At 38.0% G+C, this 21,249-nt stretch overlaps 2 protein-coding genes across 4 annotated transcripts in view; one reads left to right on the forward strand and one right to left on the reverse strand.

Moving 5' to 3' along the window:
• Window positions 1-21,249, forward strand: part of LOC127443011 (receptor-type tyrosine-protein phosphatase mu-like) — a 384,365-nt gene that overhangs the window by 257,977 nt on the left and 105,139 nt on the right. For all 3 annotated transcript variants that reach the window (XM_051701475.1, XM_051701476.1, XM_051701477.1), the window contains exons 12-15: window positions 2,734-3,010; window positions 7,694-7,730; window positions 9,919-9,993; window positions 16,038-16,173. In XM_051701475.1, coding sequence (XP_051557435.1) covers window positions 2,734-3,010; window positions 7,694-7,730; window positions 9,919-9,993; window positions 16,038-16,173 — 525 coding nt within the window. The remainder of the gene's footprint in view (window positions 1-2,733; window positions 3,011-7,693; window positions 7,731-9,918; window positions 9,994-16,037; window positions 16,174-21,249) is intronic.
• The window catches only part of LOC127443052 (yjeF N-terminal domain-containing 3-like), a 479,510-nt gene that overhangs the window by 173,554 nt on the left and 284,707 nt on the right, over window positions 1-21,249 (reverse strand). The window lies entirely within an intron of this gene.

A 21,249-nucleotide genomic window follows, 5' to 3' on the forward strand; every position in this document is an offset into this window, starting at 1 on the left:
TTTGTCATTCACTCCTGTTCAAAATGCAATTACAGGTATCTGTTTTGCTTTGTCCGAGTGAAATAATATGTGCTTTTTACTTTTGGATGCACAAAAATTCTGAGCACGAAGTCAACACACTTTTAACACAAGCCCTTTTTGCATTCAATCATGTGCATGATATGGATTATTGATATCTGGGAATGGATTTCAGATATTATAAAATTGAAGAGTTATTAAAGATTGTAAAAGGCTTGCTTACGAGTTATAATAGTATTTCTTACTAGTATAGATGATGATTTTTGATAACATCGCTGATATGTATATTTAGATCCCAATTAGTAAAATTAATTTAGATTCAGATATGGTCGTGGATATCTAGTTTATTTGCTACGAAGTGTCACAATCTCAAAATTTTGGCAAATCCTTTGATTTGACCTCGTTGAAGTAGCGTTCTGGACTGATATTAACCACTGCACCCTGACTTCTGGAAACTGCATAGTGACCAGCCAATCATAATGTACCTTGCTATTGCAACTGAAGTGTACTGTAATCTAAAGAAGCAACGCTTGATGAAAACATATTTGCGTTTAATGAGAAATGAGAGGAAAGGGATAGTTTCGTCCGCACATAAATGTGGAATTTTGTCATTTCATTAACTACAGTATATTTATACACCCAGCTTTTTATATTCACAGATAACCTTTTGCTAGCAAACCCAGACTTTATTACAAATGAGCAAACCCAAAGGTCAGATTAGCATCAGTCAACATTCATTGCACTTGCAGCTAGCCGCCACACCGTGTATCTCCTCTCTGTCCCTCTTTATAGGAAAATACCTGAAGTTTTTTTGCATTGAGTCGAGTGTCTGTGACATGTATGAAACACAACATCTGTTTACATCCACCTTTGTTGCATGTTTTTGTAATGGTCACTTGATATTTACACAACGCTGCATGTTAGCTTCACCGTAGCCCACGTGGCTAGCGCAGTGGTGCTCCAGGGCGTCAGCGGCCCTTTCCCAAAACTGACACACAGAATTTATGAAGGGAACGCGAGAAGATGTTTGACCTTTAAGTCTATAAATGATTAAACAGCAAACACGGGCGTCTTGGTGTTGTGGCGCAGCTAATTTATGAACTTCTGAGGGGGTTGCGGTCAGGTTTAGAGGGGGTCTTTTTTCCTTAATATTACTTCGGTGGAGACGAATATTGTATAGATCCGTGAGTGTGGCGTGTTTGAGACGGTACCTCTGATAGAAGCCTCTTAGACTGTCTGAGAGCCCACAGCCAGGCGAGATGAAAGAGAACTCGCTCAGAGAGATTGGACTGTATTCTGGAGGAGCTTTCTCATGAATATTGTTATAGATTGAGCCAGCAGGGTGCTGCTCATGAGAAACACTCTGGAATGTTCAAATACGGGTTGTATTACGGCAAGAGAACGCTGTGGATTTGTCAATAACTTTTCTTTACATTTGTTTTCATGTTGTGGGTTCTGTATTAACTGTATGATGTAATATCAAACTCTGTTATAGGCCTACAATATGAGATGAATAATCATGGGTTAAATTTAGCCGAAATGGTGGCCACTTTTTGTCAATGTATTTATTTATTATTATTATTATTATTATTTATTTATTTATTAGTTATTATTATTTTATTTATTGTTATTATTATTATTTATTTATTTATTATTTTATTTATTTATTAGTTATTATTATTTTATTTTGTATTTATTATTTTATTTATTTATTTGTTTGAAAATGTTCTAGCAAATATACAGCTGGGCCCACTGGTGAAAATGCTTCTATTTTGCACTCTTACATTATTTAATGCAAATATTTTCATTGCAAATTACAATATCAGCATAACAATTAAAAGTAAAAAGTTGGAAAATGTACATTTTCTGCTTAATTCATGTTAATGCAGCCTTTAACTATGCTGATGATATAATTTGTAAGTAATGTTTGTTTTGTGTTTTTTAATTAAATTATAAAAGGTAAAGGGAAATTATTTATTGCAGGGTTTGGTGCATAAGAATCTCCGCCTGATTTTAGGGTTCCCCCACCTCCAAAATCCCAATTGAACCCCTGTGAATAATACTGTATTTTATTCATTGTTTGTTTGGATGAATCTCACGAAAACTGTCAAGAACATGTACAGGTTATTTTTCACCCCAATATCAAAAGAAACAAAAAAGTAATTATATTCTGCAAAGTGAAGAAAATGAAGCCTGTTTTTTGGACCACTATGATTTTATTTTTATTTTTTATTGTCCAGTTATTTTTATGACATTTAAACAAATTTTCCCCATATTCACATTTTCATAATGCAATAAAAAAATAAAAAAAATAATTATATATATATATATATATATAATTTAAATTGTAAAGTTTTGTCATTCTAGTACTGTTGTACTCTTTTAATTTAAGCTGGCTAAAATAAAAAAATACAAATATGGTATTTCAGTATTACATTAATGGGAATGTAATGAGGATCATCTTAAAAAATTCTGGAAATTGCAACACCAAAAAAGTGTCCTTATACATTACTGCATTATTATGCAAATTTGTGAGTAAAATGTGCTTAATTGTCATGAAAATTATTTCACAATGCAAGAAAAAAAAAATCTTAATAGTACTAAAAATAGGCTTCATTTTCTTCATGTAAAATATAATTTCACATTTTTTTATGAATGATTGTAATCTCATATTTTGTCATTCTCTGGTGATCTGTGTCTCTCTCTCTCTCTCAGTGTGTATCAGGTGGTTGTGGAGGAGGAACGGCCGCGGCGAGCTCGTGGAGGTGAAGCGGAGATCTTGCGTTGTTATCCTCTGCCGGTTCACTATCAGAACTCCAGCAGTCTGAACTCTCAGTACTATTACACCGCTGAGTTCCCGTCCTCAGGCGTCCCCTCACCGCAACCCTTTACCATCGGAGACAACAAGACCTACAGCGGATACTGGAATGCACCGCTGCTGCCGCACAAGAGCTACAGCATCTACTATCAGGCCGTCAGTACAGCTAATGGGGTGCGTTCACTGAAGAGGTGGTTGCATTCAGGGGAGTGTCAGGAATATTCCTGAAGCCTTCCTTGTTCTGAAGCTCCTTTCCTGCTCAGAATTAACTGTGAAAAAGCAGTACAATTTCATTTATGCATTGATTTGACAATGACATTTCAATGCATGCATTATATTTAATGTTTACATTTATACATTTGTCAAATGCTTTTATTCAAAGCGACTTGCAGTGAATTGTATATAGAGGACCAAACCTGCAAAAATTGAAAATAAAGAAAGAAAGAAATGAGGACGAATGTAAGAAAATAATTAAAGCAATAAATAATGAAATATAATAAATAAATGGTTGTGAAAATACAAAAATCTTTCTATTGCAAAACTCAGTTAATTTATGTATTGATGGAATTATTTATTGTTTTGGCAAACGTGGTCCTCCATAATTGAAGGCACACAGTTTTATCAGTTCCTGTTGTTCGCTGGAATTCTAACCTTTGACCTTTGCGTTGCTAGCGCTATGATCTACAGGAAGTGCTTCAGGAAAGGATTATGATTTTAATAATCGATTACAGAATTTAATAATCGTAAATAATTTTATAAGCAATTATAATTATGATGATAAAATGCAATGTATTGAATATTTCATTATCCATAATACAATTCATGACCTATTTACAATTGTGAAATTGTTATGAATCGTACAAAAATAACTGAATTAATCAAACCTAATTGTGGACAAATTTTACTGCATTAAATTCAGTAATAATGATTGGCATCTGAATTGAGAATATTTACTAGCCATAAATATTTCTTAATGGTCATAATGGAATTATTTAGCTGTTTATTACCGTTATATTTTACTATATTTTGCATTATAGATTAAATGAGTCGGTAAAACTGCACCTGTCGTAAAAGTGGTGGTTTAATGTGAAAAAAATATTCCTCGTGTCACCATATGGAGTTCTGGGGGGAAAAACAACAACATTCATGTTTCCTAGATAAACTGAAGGTAAATATTACACTGCGGTAAAAGTCGATGCACATGTTGTGTCAGATGTTTTGGTGTGATTTGATTCGCTCATGTCTCTAACATCAGTGAGGATACGATTATAATTCATAAACGATGTAATGTTGCAGTTATTTACTCACCGAAGTCCCTTTTTACTCGCATTTGGCGTTTGGCGAGTGTTCATTTGGACACTGTGGGACAGAGAGATGGAACAACTGTGGAGAATTCAGTGACACGTCTAAAGCCTCTCAATTATGTGGCGTTCACACAGAAACACGTGTGCATTTCAACAGTGTCGCTCTGAGTGGCTCTTCATGTGGCCCTCTGGAACCAGATCAGATCACACTCCATGAGGAAGGTAATTGTGGCTAAGAAAGAGAATGGATGTGAAGAGGCTCCCTGTAGACACCTCGAGCGTGGCCGACCATCTTCAAAAACATGTGGAAGAGGGCGTCAGGGAGCGGGTTCACGCAGGTCTTGCTCTGAGTGCAGCGGGCGGGTCGAGAAACCACTTTGAGTCGCACTGAGAAACTTTCTGAGTGTCGCTATGAGAGACGCCCACTACCCGCAATAACTCACTCTAACTTAATGCATCTCTCTCTCACCTCGTTCACTGCTTTTAAAGAAAACGCGCTGTTTAGATTGACAGCTGCGATGACGACACGTTCTGCTAAAAGCTGTCTCGCTCTCTTGCCGTGGAAGAGCTGCAGCTTTGGCTGTAATTGATGTGTAATTGACTGCGGATCTGCGTTTCAGCATCACTGATGGATGCAGATGGGCACTTACGCGGACGGCCCTCGTATCGCATCTATTCAAGACCTGTAATTCATTCAATCAGGCTCTACGCTCTTAATGTTCGGCCTTTCAATACAGTCAGGAGTGGCGTAGACCCTGTATGTGCCACTGAATGCACATTTTCTTTTTGCTTTCTATGTAATTGCTTTACAAGTATTTGTTTAGATTGTCATGTTCAGTAAGGTCAACAGAAGTCAGAAAGACTGTCAACCTGTGTCTAGATCTTTATCTTTACCCTTTTTGTCATTCTGCTGGTGTTCAGACTCCTTTCTGGCTCTAATGGACGGATGGTTATCTGTGTGGAGGTGTCTTCATAAGCAATTAGTTGTGTTTAGTGGTGGAAGTTGTGTTTGTAGTGCATTAGATGTGTTTTTAACTGTCTCCATGTGCTTATACAACAAACAAACATTAAGATAAACACAAACAACATTTAGAGCAACACTACACAAAGCCTCGCCAGGAAATTTAAAACACTTTTAAAACCTTTAAGCGTATTTTTTTCATTCAACTTTTTATGTATTTTATATATTTGTTATGATAGTTGCTTTATTTATTGATTGATTTCACCTTGTTCCTGCCATGATGATAGCCTTTTATGCTGGGTTATTTAGGTCTTGTTTGCTGGCCTTGGTTGAATACTGTAGATTTGATGTTTAAAGGCATGTTACATACTCTATAACTTGTGTACTTGTGAAATACTAAGTCATTGCTAAAGTGTTCTGAATGGTTGCTAGGTGCTGTGTGGGTGTTATTGGGTTGCTAGGCAGTTGCTAGTGGGTACTAGGTGTTGCTAAAGTGTTCTGAGTGATTGCTGTTGCTAGGATGCTCAGTGGTTGTTAGAGCTTTGCCAGGGTGTACTGGATGGGTAGTAGTTGTTGCTAAGGTGTTCTGAGTGGTTTCTATGCTGTTGCTTGGATGCTGAGTGGTTGTTAGGGCTTTGCCAGAGTGTACTGGATAGGTACTAGGCTTTGCTAAGGTGTTCTGAATGGTTGCTTGCTAGGTGGTTGCTTGGGTGCTGAGTGGGTGTTATGGCATTGCTAGGCAGTTGCTAAGGGGGTACTAGGTGTTGCTAAGGTGTTCTGAGTGGTTGATAGGGTGCTGAGTGGGTGATAGGGCTTTGCTGGGGTGTACTGGATGGTACTAGTCGTTGCTAATGTGTTCTAAGTGGTTGCTAGGTGATTTCTAGGTTGCCTGTGCTGAGTTGGTGTTGTGCCATTTCTAGACAGTTGCTAGGGGGTACTAGGTGTTGTTAAGATGTTCTGAGTGGTTGCTATGCTGTAGCTAGGATGCTGAGTGGGTGTTAGGGCTTTGCTAGGGTGTAATGGATGTGTACTAGGCATTGCTAAGGTGTTCTGAGTGGTTCCTAGGTGGTTGCCAGGGTGCTAAGTGGATGTTATGGCATTGCTAGGCAGTTTCTAGGAGGTATTAGGTGTTGCTAAGGTGTTCTGAGTGGTTGCTAGGGTGCTGAGTGGGTGTTAGGCCTTTGCTAGGATGTACTGGATGGGTACTAGGCGTGGCTAAGGTGTTCTGAGTTGTTGCTAGGGTTCTGGTTGGGTGTTATTGCATTGCTAGGCAGTTGCTAGGGGTTACTAGGTGTTGCTATTGTGTTCTGAGTGCTTTCTAGGATGCTGAGTTGTCGTTAGGGCTTTGCTAGTGTGAACTGGAAGGTGTACTATGCATTGCTAAAGTGTTCTGAGTGGTTGTTTGGTGGTTTCTAGGGTGCTGAGTAGGTGTTATGGTATTGTTAGTCAGTTACTAGGGGGTACTAGGTGTTGCTAAGGTGTTCTGAGTTGTTGCTAGGGTTCTGGTTGGGTGTTATGGTGTTGCTAGGCAGTTGCTAAGAGGTACTAGGTATTGCTATGGTGTTCTGAGTGGTTGCTAGGATGCTGAGTGGTCGTTAGGGCTTTGCTAGTGTGCACTGGAAGGTGTACTATGCATTGCTAAAGTGTTCTGAGTGGTTGTTTGGTGGTTTCTAGGGTGCTGAGTAGGTGTAATGGTATTGTTAGTCAGTTACTAGGGGGTACTAGGTGTTGCTAAGGTGTTCTGAGTGGTTGCTAGGGTGCTGAGTGAATGTTAGGACGCTGTATTGTGTGGTCACTAGGCTGTATAGCTCAGCCTGAAGGAGTTTATAGCTGAAAAACTGTAGTTGTTGTTACAGTCAGAAAGCGTTAAGGGGTTCAGAAAAAACCCTAACAAACCCCTACGTTTGTACAACAGCAGTATGTTGGTTTTGTCACAGGACCAGAGAGAATAAGAGTTGTTATATTAAATAGAGGGACAGTAATGACACAGTAGATGGTGTGGTGTTGTTGTTGTTGTTTGTGTAGATATTGAGGGATGTCAGCCGTTAGTTTAAGCATTGTTTTGATCACAGATATTGAGCAAAGACTCGTGTTCCAGTTGTACAGATCCAACACACTTATGTTTGAAGCACAGATCCTCAGTGTTTCTGAAATGCAGTGAAACACATCCGCTTTCACTGTATTTAATGCAGCAGCTGCTGTGCAGGCAGAGAAAATATCACCATATAGATCACTGTAGTCAAGCACAACAGATCAGTGCAATGGACTATTTTCTTTTTTGCTGACAAAAGTAAATAGTTACTCATTCTTGTAGTAAACACTTAAGAATCGCTGTCTACTGGAATGTGTTTAATAGAGCTTCACTTTTAAATCACAGGACCTGTTGCACTCCATCTAAGCTCATATTTTACTACATTTCTGTGGCTGTCAATACATGAAAGTTACAGTATTTCATTAGTCTTTTGATTTTTATACTTTGCGCAGTTAATATTAATGACATGATGGGGTGTAACGGGTGAAATTTCTGTAAAGGATTGTTTGATTGAATCACTGAATGTCTGATATTTTTTTTTAATCTATTTTTTACTTCAGGAGACTAAAATTGACTGTGTCCGTGTCGCAACCAAAGGTACAGATTCTAATATTATGCCAACACATATAAAACACAGCAGCTTTTAAAGATTTCACAATTAACATTCTGCTTGTAATGTTTGCAGCATGACGCAGTTGTGTGAAAAGTATTTGACCAGCCTATTGACCATTTGACATGTGCATTTGAATTAATACTGATTAGATTAACATCTTTTAAATCCTGGTTTAAAGGAATAGTTCACCCAAAAATGAACTATTTTGTTGTTCCAAACTTTCTTTCTTCTGTGAAACACAAAAGGAGAAATTCTGACGAATGTTCTTGTTGCTCTTTTTCGCGGAGCTGTCAAGCTTCAAAGCTGATCCATATGATTTCAAAGGTAGCTAGATCTTTTTTAGATATTTTTGTATGAGAAACGGGCTAAATTTTAAGTTAATCACTGAAAATCTTCCCCGCAGAGAGAGTTGTTAACTCAAAGAACAATTCATTCTTGAATCTGACACACTCAAAAAAATATTTTTAAGATTTATGCATTTCAATTTCAAAACAAAATTCCATCAAATTGAATTATGTAATTTGTAACAAAATTAAATTAATAAAACCTAAAATAATTAGTTTATTTTACTTTATTAACCCTTTAAGCTCGGATGGGTCCGCAAGAACAAAAAAAGAATAGTCAAAATATTAATAACTACAGTCTTGACCAACACAAAATAGGTATCGTTTGAAAGTTTAGAAGCTCTACTTTCCAATGCATGTAGACATTATGACCAAAACTGAACAAGTGCTTTAAAATTTGCAGACAAATCAGAAGTGTTCCGTTTTGATAAATTATTTAAAAAATATATATTGCACTATATATATTATTGCAATCAGTTAAAACATCAATCTCATCAAATAGTCATGTGTCATATGTTGTTGGAAAGCTCTCCAAGAGTAGAATACAACCAGCCTATTTGTTTTACTCACAGACAAAAATATAACGAGTAATAGCTAAGTATATGTCTGACAATTATGTTGGAGTTGCTTATATGCCACATTTTTGCTAACAACTTCACGAAAAATAAATAAAATGTATAATATTGCATACCATTACTTAGAGGAGATGATTATCTTTCAAACGAGTCCACACACAAGATAATCAGATGCATAGATCATTAGATAATCCACATGAAGCACAATGTTACATATGGCCACCAGGAGATGGCGCCAAATACATGACACAGACTCAATGATGACTCAAATGACACAGAATGAAACTCATTCTGTGAAATCTCATTACTAAAATCATGTCTGCATGCTATGCAAACCTTTAGTCATTGTTGTGTTTGCATGTGTAATTAGTTATTTTGTTCAATTATTATGTTTTATTTGTTTGGAGATGTTTTTGGACACTATGATAAATTATATTTGTAATGCTATAACTTTTGATTGTTTTGTCATATCAACACAAACATTTTCTCAGATACAGTTGACATGATTGGGGAACAAAACAAAAGCAGTTTTTTGGAGCCACCTTATTTACACCCAGAGATATATCATGTCAAATCAGAAAAATAAGAAAAAAAAGTAAATTTTAGCTCAATTCTTTTGTGATTTTTCAGCAGTTTCTTAGGTTGAGAGTCTCAGAATGTATCATAATCTATATCATTAAAAGTTTTCTTTACAATGATACCAAACACTTGACCCTCCTTGTTTTTTTGTTTTTTTTTTTTTTTTTTTTTGTTATAAGCCTTTAATTTTGGGTATGCAGCTGAAACAGGAAATCTTTAAAAACATCTCCAGAGCTTAAAGGGTTAAAGATTACTCAATTTAATTTGGAATTGTTATGAAGTTAAAATGTGTAAATTATTTTATTATTATTATTAGTTGAATTGCATGAATGTGTCAAGGAGAGCTACAGTAGGGCGGATCCCGATATTTCCAGTGAATAATGACTTAAATGTGGCTGTATTGCTTACAAAGCTATCATATAAGAAGACTTGGATTATAGCGCATGAGTCTTATAAATGTCTTTTATGATATTCACATTTTTGGGTGAACTATCCCTTTACCAATTTCAAGTATGAAAGGCCTGTTTGATTTAAGCTGCCAGTTTTATTTACATTATGAGGGAGTTCTGTTGAGTAACAGCTCACTCTTTTCTGTTTTTTATCCTTCTTTCTTTCACTACACTCTCCGTGTGTGTCTCTCTGCATGCGTGTGTGTGTGGATCTTGTTGTTTCAGCTGCTATCTTGGTGACTCAGCTCACCACTCCTTATGTTCGCATCGCTCCCGCCGCAGGAGACAACCAACTAAAAGGTCAGACACTCACTTACTCACACAACAACGATTGCAGTGTGTGTGTGTGTGTTTTTCTCTCGTGGTGTCCAGAGGTTGTGTGTGGATGAATTTATGGGCTTCAGTTAAAAACACTTTCACTAACGTATACAAAGTGTGACCAAAATCTCATATCACAGTACGAGTAATTTTATATCATGGGAATGGTATACAGTAAATTCAGTCCGATGGTTTATAAAGGAAATAATGTTGTGGAATGGCCTGTTATTGGATAATCCAGTGAATTAAATGCTTTACAAATAAAAGGTTCATCTCATTTGATTATTTTCTCTTATTAATTGTAACCTAATAGACACAAACCAACAGATAATATATTCATAACAAATGAATGAATAAGTCTGACATCAGTGTAGAAACGGCTTCTATAGGCTCAAAACATTACAATTAATGTACAGTAATAGTAAAATAACATTTACATTTATTCATTTTTCATTATTCACTTTCAAAATAAATATTTTGGATGAGCCGCATCTGAAGTTGTTGTAAAATATCTGACACAAACACTCACACACACTCACACACACACACTCATACACACACTCACACACACACACACACACACACACACTACTTGCTCGCTCGTCCAAGTTTGGTGGATGACATGAAGCGATGGTCCGAGGTTTGTTACCTTGACATCATTAACTACTTTGAGTTGTGATGATGGACAACAACTGCACTAGATTGGCCTGAACTCATTTTTACTCCAACTAACACTTTGATCGTTGTTCTACGTCTGGATCGATCGTTTCGTTAGTTTTTACATTGCTATGAGTAGAATCTCAGAGTTGCTATTTTGTAATGATTATGTGTCATTCTTACAATGACGTGAACGCACCAGAATGCAGCAAGTTGTGATGTTGCTCAGCAAAAGTAAACAACAAGAATTGTTTGGGACATGTCACGCTTTATATTTCCACATTATTTCATGTTTCTCATCACTCTTACATGTAAATAAGGTAATACAGTCTTGCCCACTGATAGTCATGTAAATATATCTTCTACAGTGTCAACAGTACGGCAGAATCTCTAGCGGTCGACACATTTCTACGGCCCTGCATGCTTCTTGAACCACACTGACACACACACACACATCTCTCTCATTTGTCATCGCAAACTCTCATTGTCAGAGCAAACTGCTCTATTCACAGGTGACTGAGTTTACAACACACACACACACACACACACACACACACACAGTTATCTACAGGAGAGGACAGAAAGTTTTGAGGCCTGTTTTACTGTCTTTGAGCCGATCACTGCTATACTGCTAGCACACACACTAAAATCATTATCGAACTGATCGGCAGAAACTGGCGCTTCTAAGTAGCATTTATCATTATGTGTCCATACTGCAAAATCAAAGTTACAGTACTTCTGTATTAATGACTGTAGTTTAATTATATCAACAGAATTCTACGGAGCCCCTTAGAAGACGGGCAGGAATTTTGTTTCGGAAATAGTTTTGCATTCCCTCGCAATAATTTGCATTCCCTCGCAACAGTTTGCATTCCCTCACAATAAGTTTTGCGTTTCCTTGTAATAGTGTGCCTTTCCTTCGCAATAAGTCTGCGTTCCCTCGTAATAAGTTTTGGGCAATAGTTTGAATTCCCTTGCAATAGTTTGCATTCCCTTGCAATACATTTTACGTTCCCTTGCAATAGTTTGCGTTCCCTCGCAATAAGTTTTGGGCAATAGTTTGCATTCCCTCACAATAAGTTTTGGGCAATAGTTTGCATTCCCTCGCAATAAGTTTTGGGCAATAGTTTGCATTCCCTCGCAATAAGTTTTGGGCAATAGTTTGCATTCCCTTGCAATAAATGTTATGTTCCCTCGCAATAGTTTGAGTTCCCTCGCAATAAGTTTCTGGCAATAGTTTGAATTCCCTTGCAATACATTTTATGTTCCCTCGCAATAGTTTGCATTCCCTCGCAATAAGTTTTGCGTTCCCTCGCAATAGTTTGCGTTATCTTGCAATACATTTTACATCCCTCGCAATAGTTTGCATTCCCTCGCATACATTTTGCCTTCCCTCGCAATAGTTTGCATTCCCTCGCAATAAGTTTTGCCTTCCCTCGCAATAAGTTCTGCTTTCCCTCGCAATACATTTTGAGTTCCCTCGCAATAGTTTGCCTTTTCTTCGCAATAAGTTTTGCGTTCCTTCGCAGTAAGTTTTGGGCAATAGTTTGTGTTCCCTCACATTAAGTTTTGCATTCCTTCGCAATAGTTTTGAGTTCCTCACAATAGTTTGCGTTCCCTAGCAATACATTTTGTGTTACCTTGCAATAGTTTGCCTTTCCTTCGCAATAAGTTTTACATTCCCTCGCAATAGTTTGCGTTCTCTCGCAATACAGTTTGCATTCCCTCGCAATAAGTTCTGCATTCCCTCGCAATAGTTTGCCTTTCCTTCGCAATAAGTTTTACATTCCCTCGCAATAGTTTGCGTTCCCTTGCAATACATTTTGCATTCCCTCGCAATAAGTTCTGTGTTCCCTCACAATAGTTTGCCTTCCCTTGCAATACATTTTGCATTCCCTCGCAATAAGTTCTGCATTCCCTCGCAATAGTTTGCCTTTCCTTCGCAATAAGTTTTACATTCCCTCGCAATAGTTTGCGTTCTCTCGCAATACAGTTTGCATTCCCTCGCAATAAGTTTTACATTCCCTCGCAATAGTTTGCGTTCCCTTGCAATACATTTTGCATTCCCTCGCAATAAGTTCTGTGTTCCCTCACAATAGTTTGCCTTTCCTTCGCAATAAGTTTTACATTCCCTCGCAATAGTTTGCGTTCCCTTGCAATACATTTTGCATTCCCTCGCAATAAGTTCTGCATTCCCTCGCAATAGTTTGCCTTTCCTTCGCAATAAGTTTTACATTCCCTCGCAATAGTTTGCGTTCCCTTGCAATACATTTTGCATTCCCTCGCAATAAGTTCTGTGTTCCCTCACAATAGTTTGCCTTCCCTTGCAATACATTTTGCATTCCCTCGCAATAAGTTCTGCATTTCCTTGCAATAGTTTGCCTTTCCTTCGCAATAAGTTCTGTGTTCCCTCACAATAGTTTGCCTTCCCTTGCAATACATTTTGCATTCCCTCGCAATAAGTTCTGCATTTCCTTGCAGTAGTTTGCCTTTCCTTCGCAATAAGTTTTACATTCCCTCGCAATAGTTTGCGTTCCCTTGCAATACATTTTGCATTCCCTCGCAATAGTTTGCCTTTCCTTCGCAATAAGTTTTACATTCCCTCGCAATAGTTTGCGTTCCCTCGCAATATATTTTGTGTTCCCTCCCAATAGTTTGCATTTCCTCACAATAAATTTAGCATCCCCTCGCAATAGTTTGCATTCCCTCACAATGAGTTTTGCTTTCTCTCGCAATAGTTTGCGTTCCCTCACAATAAATGTAGCATTCCCTCACAATAGTTTGCATTCCCTTACAATAAGTTTTGCATTCCCTCGCAATAGTTTACGTTTCCTTTGCAACAAATTTTGCGTTCCCTCACAATACGTTTTGGGCAATAGTTCGCATTCCCTCGCAATAAGTTTTACATTCCCTCGCAGTAGTTTTGCTTTCCTTCGTAATAGTTTGTGTTCCCTCACAATAAAATGTTGCGTTCCCTCGCAATAGTTTAGGTTCCCTCGCAATACATTTTGAGTTCCCTCACAATAGTTTGCCTTTCCTTGCAATGAGTTTTGCATTCCTTCGCAATAGTTTTGCGTTCCTCATAATAGTTTGTGTTCCCTCATAATAAATTTTGCATTCCCTCACAATAGTTTGCGTTCCCTAGCAATACTTTTTGTGTTACCTTGCAATAGTTTTGCGTTCCCTCGTAATAAGTTCTGCGTTCCCTCGCAATAGTTTGCATTCCCTCGCAAAAGTTCTGCATTTCTTCACAACAGTTTGCGTTCCCTCACAATAAATATTGCGTTCCCTCGCAATAGTTTAAATTCCCTCGCAACAAGTTTTGCATTCCCTCGCAACAAGTTTTGCATTCCCTCGCAAAATTTAGCGTTCCCTCGCAATAAGTTTTGCATTCCCTCGCGATAAGTTTTGCTTTGTCTCACAATAGTTTGTGTTCCCTCACAATAAATGTTGCATTCCCTTGCAATAGTTCAGGTTCCCTCGCAATACATTTTGCTTTCCCTCAAAATAGTTTGCCTTTCCTTCGCAATAAGTTTTGCGTTCCCTCACAATAAGTTTTGGGCAATAGTTTGTGTTCCCTCGCATTAAGTTTTGCATTCCTTCGCAATAGTTTTGCGTTCCCTTGCAATAGTTTGCATTCCCTCGCAATAAGTTCTGCATTTCCTCACAATAGTTTGCATTCCCTCGCAATAACTTCTGCATTCCCTTGCAATATGTTTTGCATTCCCTCACAATCATTTTTGCATTCCCTTGCAATAGTTTGCGTTCCCCTGCAGTACATTTTGCGTTCCCTTGCAGTAGTTCCCGTTCCCTCACAATAGTTCACATTCCCTTGCAATACATTTTGCATTCCCTTGCAATAGTTCGCATTCCCTCGTAATTAGTTTGTGTTTCCTCGCAATAACTTGCGTTCCCTCCGCAATAAGTTTTGCGTGCCCTCACAATAAGTTTTGGGCAATAGTTCACATTCCCTCGCAATAGTTTTGCATTCCCTCACAATAGTTTTGCTTTCCCTCACAATAAGTTTTGCAGTCCCTCGCAATAATTTTGGGCAATAGTTTTGCTTTCCCTCGCAATAGTTTGCGTTCCCTCATAATAAGTTTTGCAGTCCCTCGCAATAATTTTGGGCAATAGTTTGCATTCCCTCACGAAAGTTCTGCGTTCCGTCACAATGAGTTTTGCGTTCCCTCGCAATAGTTTGCATTCCCTTGCAATAAGTTTTGGGCAATAGTTTGCGTTCCCTCGCAATAGTTTGCGTTCCCTTAAATCAAGATACAATTTCAGAGAATATTTCTTGAAGGTTATTTTTTGTTTGTTTGTTTGAGGTTTATGTTTAAGACAAGAAAAATAAACCAAAAACGATTTAGCTTTTCAAGTAAATGTATCTAGTTATGGATGTTTAGATATTTTTTTTACTAGAAAACAAGGCAAAAATACTGTTTAAAAAAAAACAATGTTTTGCATTCGACGAAGGATATTCGAGGATATTCATCTCTCTAAATCGTACAAACTATTATAAACAACAAATTAGTGTAGTAAATGTAAGTCGCTGAGTAATTCTTTGTTCATTGTTAGTTAATGATACCTAATGCATTTACTAAAGTAACAAATGTAACCTTAAAATAAAGTGCTACCAATATTGTAGACTGTAGTAACGTAGTTTTTAGTAATATTGAAGTAACCATGATTGTTTAAGGCTAACCGTTTTTTTTATTTGTATTATTATTATTTTATTTTTATTTTTATTTTTTATGGAAACCATGGTTTTACTATTAGTAATATTCTAGTAACTATAAAAAGTAAGTAACCATATTTTTGGCAGAAACCATTTTAGTAAAGTTTACAGTATCCATATAGTAACCATGGTTAACCTGGTCACTATAGTTTTACTACTAATACCTTGGTATTTGTACTACAAGCAAAATAAACACAAAATTATGATTTTTATTACCATAGTTTTTGTTTTCCTGTATTAGTACTATTTTTACAATGAATATCAAGGTTAAAATATGGTTACTATTGTAAAAACCATGGTAAATATATCGCGAGGGCAGGCAAAACAAATTGCAAGGGAACGCAAACTTAGCGAAACTATTTCAGAAAACAAATTCCTGCCCTGTCCTCTAAGGGGCTCCGTAGAAATCAGAGGGGCAGTGAGTGAATGAAGTTATTATTTACAGTGTGGTGTGATTGGTCACCACATTCAATGTCATTGACAAACGTTTACTTTTACTGATACGTTCTCCTTCACAATTACGACGGATTTCTGCTTGTCAACTGCCAGGAGTACACTAGCATTTTGATGACCTCAGAGCTAACAGACATCAAGGAAAAGATATCTGTATAACATGACCTTTGGTTGACCTCAGGGGCGGCGACACACAAACCCAACGCAGTGGAGCCGGAGAAACAGACCGATCACACGGTGAAGATCGCAGGAGTCATCGCTGGAATACTGCTCTTCGTCATCATCTTGCTCGGTGTGGTGCTGCTCATGAAGAAACGGTAAGTTCCTGGACACACAGATAAAACAGGAAGTGACAAAACAGACAGTTCTGACTAATCTGATTAGATGAGCCACTTTCAAAGCTTTCATAAATTAGCCAATATAAACACAGCTGTGACCGCACATCACTTAAATATAGATTGGCGGAAGAATTGTTTGTGATTATTTTATAAATGTAAAAATCTATTGCATTGGTGCTATTTTAAAAGCAGTGAGCCACTCGAGGTCAAATAAGGAAGTTTTCAGTTCATATTTATAAGACAAAATGTGTCTTATTGCTGTATTATCTGTCTAGTAACTCGCCGTCTCATCCACAGTCACATCAGGAGACTTTGTTTTCTACCGAGAGCCAATCACATCTTGAGGTTTGTCTGGAGTTTGACTGCAGCTATTAATAATAGATTTCCCTTCCGATTCCAGCCTGACCTTTCATCCGACTCCATCCGCATTGTGTATGCGACACTAAATTATTAATCTAATTATGTTGATAAGCCCCAATTAAATGCTTTATAACAGACTGATGAAAAGATGTATTGAATACTGCAGAAATAATATTCTTATTCAGATGTTTGGTCTTGTTTTCTGGTTAAAATATCAAATTTAGCCTACCCTTAAATCAAGATACAGTATCAGAGAATGTTTCTTGAATTAAGCTAATTTTTTTGGTTTGTTTGTTTGAGGTTTATGTTTAAGACAAGAAAAATAAACCAAAAACAATTTAGCTTTTCAAGTAAATGTATCTAGTTAAGGATGTTTAGATATTAGATATTAGATACAAGGCAAAAATACTGTTTAAAACACAATGTTTTGCATTCGATGAAGGATGTTCGAGGATATTCATCTCTGTAAATCGTACAAAACATTATAAACAACAAATAAGTGTTGTAAATGTCAGTTGCTGAGTAATTCTTTGTCAAACAGAACACAGAAATACAGAGAGAGATGAGAATCCTGTGAAAGCTCTTGGGATCTGGAGTAAAGCGTTAGCTCGAGGCTAGTTTACATTAGCTGCTCTCCCGCTGCTCGCGCGGCCCTCTGGAGTCAACTACAGCAAATATCCAACTCCTACCACCTGCACAAACACACAGATACACACACTCACACTCACTCACACAAACAAACTCACACACTTACACACACACACAAACTCACACACTCACACACACAAACAAACTCACACACTTACACACACACACAAACTCACACACACAAACACACAGATACACACACTCACACTCACACACACAAACAAACTCACACACACAAACAAACTCACACACTCACACACACAAACACACAATCACACACACACAGATACACACACTCACACTCACTCACACACTCACAAACTCACACACTCACAAACACACAATCACAAACACACAATCACACACACACAGATACACACACTCACACTCACTCACACACTCACAAACTCACACACTCACACACACACACAAACTCACACACTCACAAACACACACTCACAAACACACAATCACACACACACAGATACACACACTCACACTCACTCACACACTCACAAACTCACACACTCACACACACACACAAACTCACACACTCACAAACACACACTCACAAACACACAATCACACACACACAGATACACACACTCACACACACACACAAACTCACACACTCACAAACACACACTCACAAACACACAATCACACACACACAGATACACACACTCACACACACACACAAACTCACACACTCACAAACACACACTCACAAACACACAATCACACACACACAGATACACACACTCACACTCACTCACACACTCACAAACTCACACACTCACACACACACACAAACTCACACACTCACAAACACACACTCACAAACACACAATCACACACACACAGATACACACACTCACACTCACTCACACACTCACAAACTCACACACTCACACACACACACAAACTCACACACTCACAAACACACACTCACAAACACACAATCACACACACACAGATACACACACTCACACACACACACACAAACTCACACACTCACAAACACACACTCACAAACACACAATCACACACACACAGATACACACACTCACATACACACACAAACTCACACACTCACAAACACACACTCACAAACACACAATCACACACACACAGATACACACACTCACACTCACTCACACACTCACAAACTCACACACTCACACACACACACAAACTCACACACTCACACACACTCACAAACTCACACACTCACACACACACACAAACTCACACTCACAAATACACAATCACACACACACACACAAACACACAGATACACACACTCACACACACACAAACAAACTCACACACTCTCACACACACACAAACTCACACACTCACAAATACACAATCACACACACACACAAACACACAGATACACACACTCACAAACAAACGCACACACACACACTCACACACACAAACAAACTCACACACACACAATCACACAAACACACAGATACTCACACTCACACACAAACAAACTCACACACAATCACACAAACACACAGATACTCACACTCACACACACAAACAAACTCACACACTCACACACACACAATCACACACACTCACAAACACACAATCACACACACACAAACACACACAGATACACACAATCACACACACACACAATCACACACACACACAAACACACAGATACACACACTCACACTCACAGACACACACACGCACACAAACACACACAAAATCACACTCACAAACACACAATCACACACACAGATACACACACTCACACACACACAAACTCACACACACAAACACACAAACACTCACACACACAAACACAATCACACACACACACAAACACACAGATACACACACTCACACACACACACAAACACACCCACACGCAAACACACAATCACTCACACACACAAACAAACACACTCACACAAACACACAGATACACAAACACACAATCACTCACACACACAAACACACTCACACACACAAATACACACACACACACACACAAACACACACACAAACAAACACACACTCACACAAACACACGCACACACTCTCTCACACACACACACTCACACAGACACACACACACTCACACACACACACACACACTCTCTCACACACACACACTCACACAAACATACACACGCACACACACAAACAAACACACACTCACACAACCATACATACACACACAAATACACACACACACACACACTTTTTCCACAATGTTATGTGCCCATATTTAATCAAAAATACATGTGTCCATCAGGAGTTCTCAACAGGGGCGTATCAAATCGATCATCAAGTTCGTCTTAAAAATGTAAAAACGTTTATCTAGACTCAGAATATTAGATACCAGTTCTCAATTATACGGGCTGGTACGCATTTGTACCGCGGTTCATCTGATTCTGAACTGAAGTCTCGCGACGCATCTGAAGTATCTGTTTTTGCAGCATCAAATAGACAGTCGGAGTCACGACCTCGACTAATGCACCTGTATGTCTCTGTAAATCGATACGGCTCAATTGACAGAGCAGGTGCGTTTTTAATCACAGACGGGTTCGAGCTCTTAATTGCTCAGCGCTGCAAGAATCAGTGAGAAGAACGGCACGAGACCCGAAAACCATTTGAATTCAACACAGAATTCAACATAATTACCCTTGAATTTACTAGAGTAACACTAACTGTACTTGCAGAAACACACTGATAATAAATATGAAGAAGTTTAAGTAAGTATAACTGGTTTTGCCTTAATCAGTACGAACCTGATGAAAGGAGTGTCACACTGTCAGAATAATTTAGCCACATAAATTAGGTGTTAAATCTGACTTTTTATAGATGTTATAGATAACCTCCCTGTTGTTGATTCCAGTAAATGTACCTCTGCATCCATCTCAAAATCAATGCCGTACTGTAGAATGAGCATTTCAGTGGGACAAAATATGCAATATTATTGGCCATTTCACTTATTTTTGAAATAGAAAATAATAATTAAAGTGGTATTATTATTATGATTTTCTGTCTTTGCATTTTCATTTATAGGTCCCAGATATAGCCCTCATTTGCTCAAGAAACGCAAGCTTTGGTCTCACATTAATAGTGCGAAAGCCTGCTGAATTTATTAACAAAACTGTACAATTATTAAACTGTAAGTTGCAAATTAAGTCAGTAACAAAAATACTGAGTTTTATGTTTTATGTTTTTTTTTATATATATTCTCAGATTTCAGATTATGTCACAATTTGTATAATAGGGTGCGGCATGAGGTCGGGTAATGAGTAGGGGGGCGTTCACCACTGATTTAAATCAGGCGTTTATTTTGGCATTTCTGTGTGTTTTTGATGGGAGTTTCTCACCTCTACATGGCCCAGTGTGGTCATTAATCCCTGTAAAGGTGTGATTAATTAAATACATATACTGTATAGACTGTATGTGCTGTGCACTTCATAGTGCTCTGATCGGTCATCTCAAACACACAAGAGCGAGCGTGATGATCACCATGATGTGCTTTCAGTGTATGAGCGGCTTTACATGTTCATTTAGAAGCAGGCATCACTTGCAGATCATATATTTATTTAAATAAATCACAGACTTGTGCAGTTTAATTATCACACTAGGACACATCACAATTTCAGTTGTTTTTCACTGACAGCTGCACGACATTAGATGAAAAGCGCGTCTAGAACGCGAGAAAAAATGACACTGAATCCGCTTCTGCGGCATGAAGTTCAGAGACATTCATCCTGCCTCCCATCCAAACACACGCAGCTGTGTCTTGTGCAAGTGTTGCACACACAGTCTGACACACACAAGTGTGCACGAGTCATTCCAGTCCCTTCATTTGTGCTCCTGTGACAGAAAGAGTGCAGATCACACCTGTTACTCATTCTGCTTTCTCAACATGTCATGTGGGTTTTTAAAATACACATCAAAACCTCTTTCTAAAATTCTGTTCCAATGATGTTTGATATCAGGACACAAAACAGACATATTTTCTTTTTCTAATTTTCCATGATGTCAACTGTCACGGTC

Source organism: Myxocyprinus asiaticus, chromosome 6 (assembly GCF_019703515.2).
Source record: "Myxocyprinus asiaticus isolate MX2 ecotype Aquarium Trade chromosome 6, UBuf_Myxa_2, whole genome shotgun sequence".
Classification (NCBI taxonomy): domain Eukaryota; kingdom Metazoa; phylum Chordata; class Actinopteri; order Cypriniformes; family Catostomidae; genus Myxocyprinus; species Myxocyprinus asiaticus.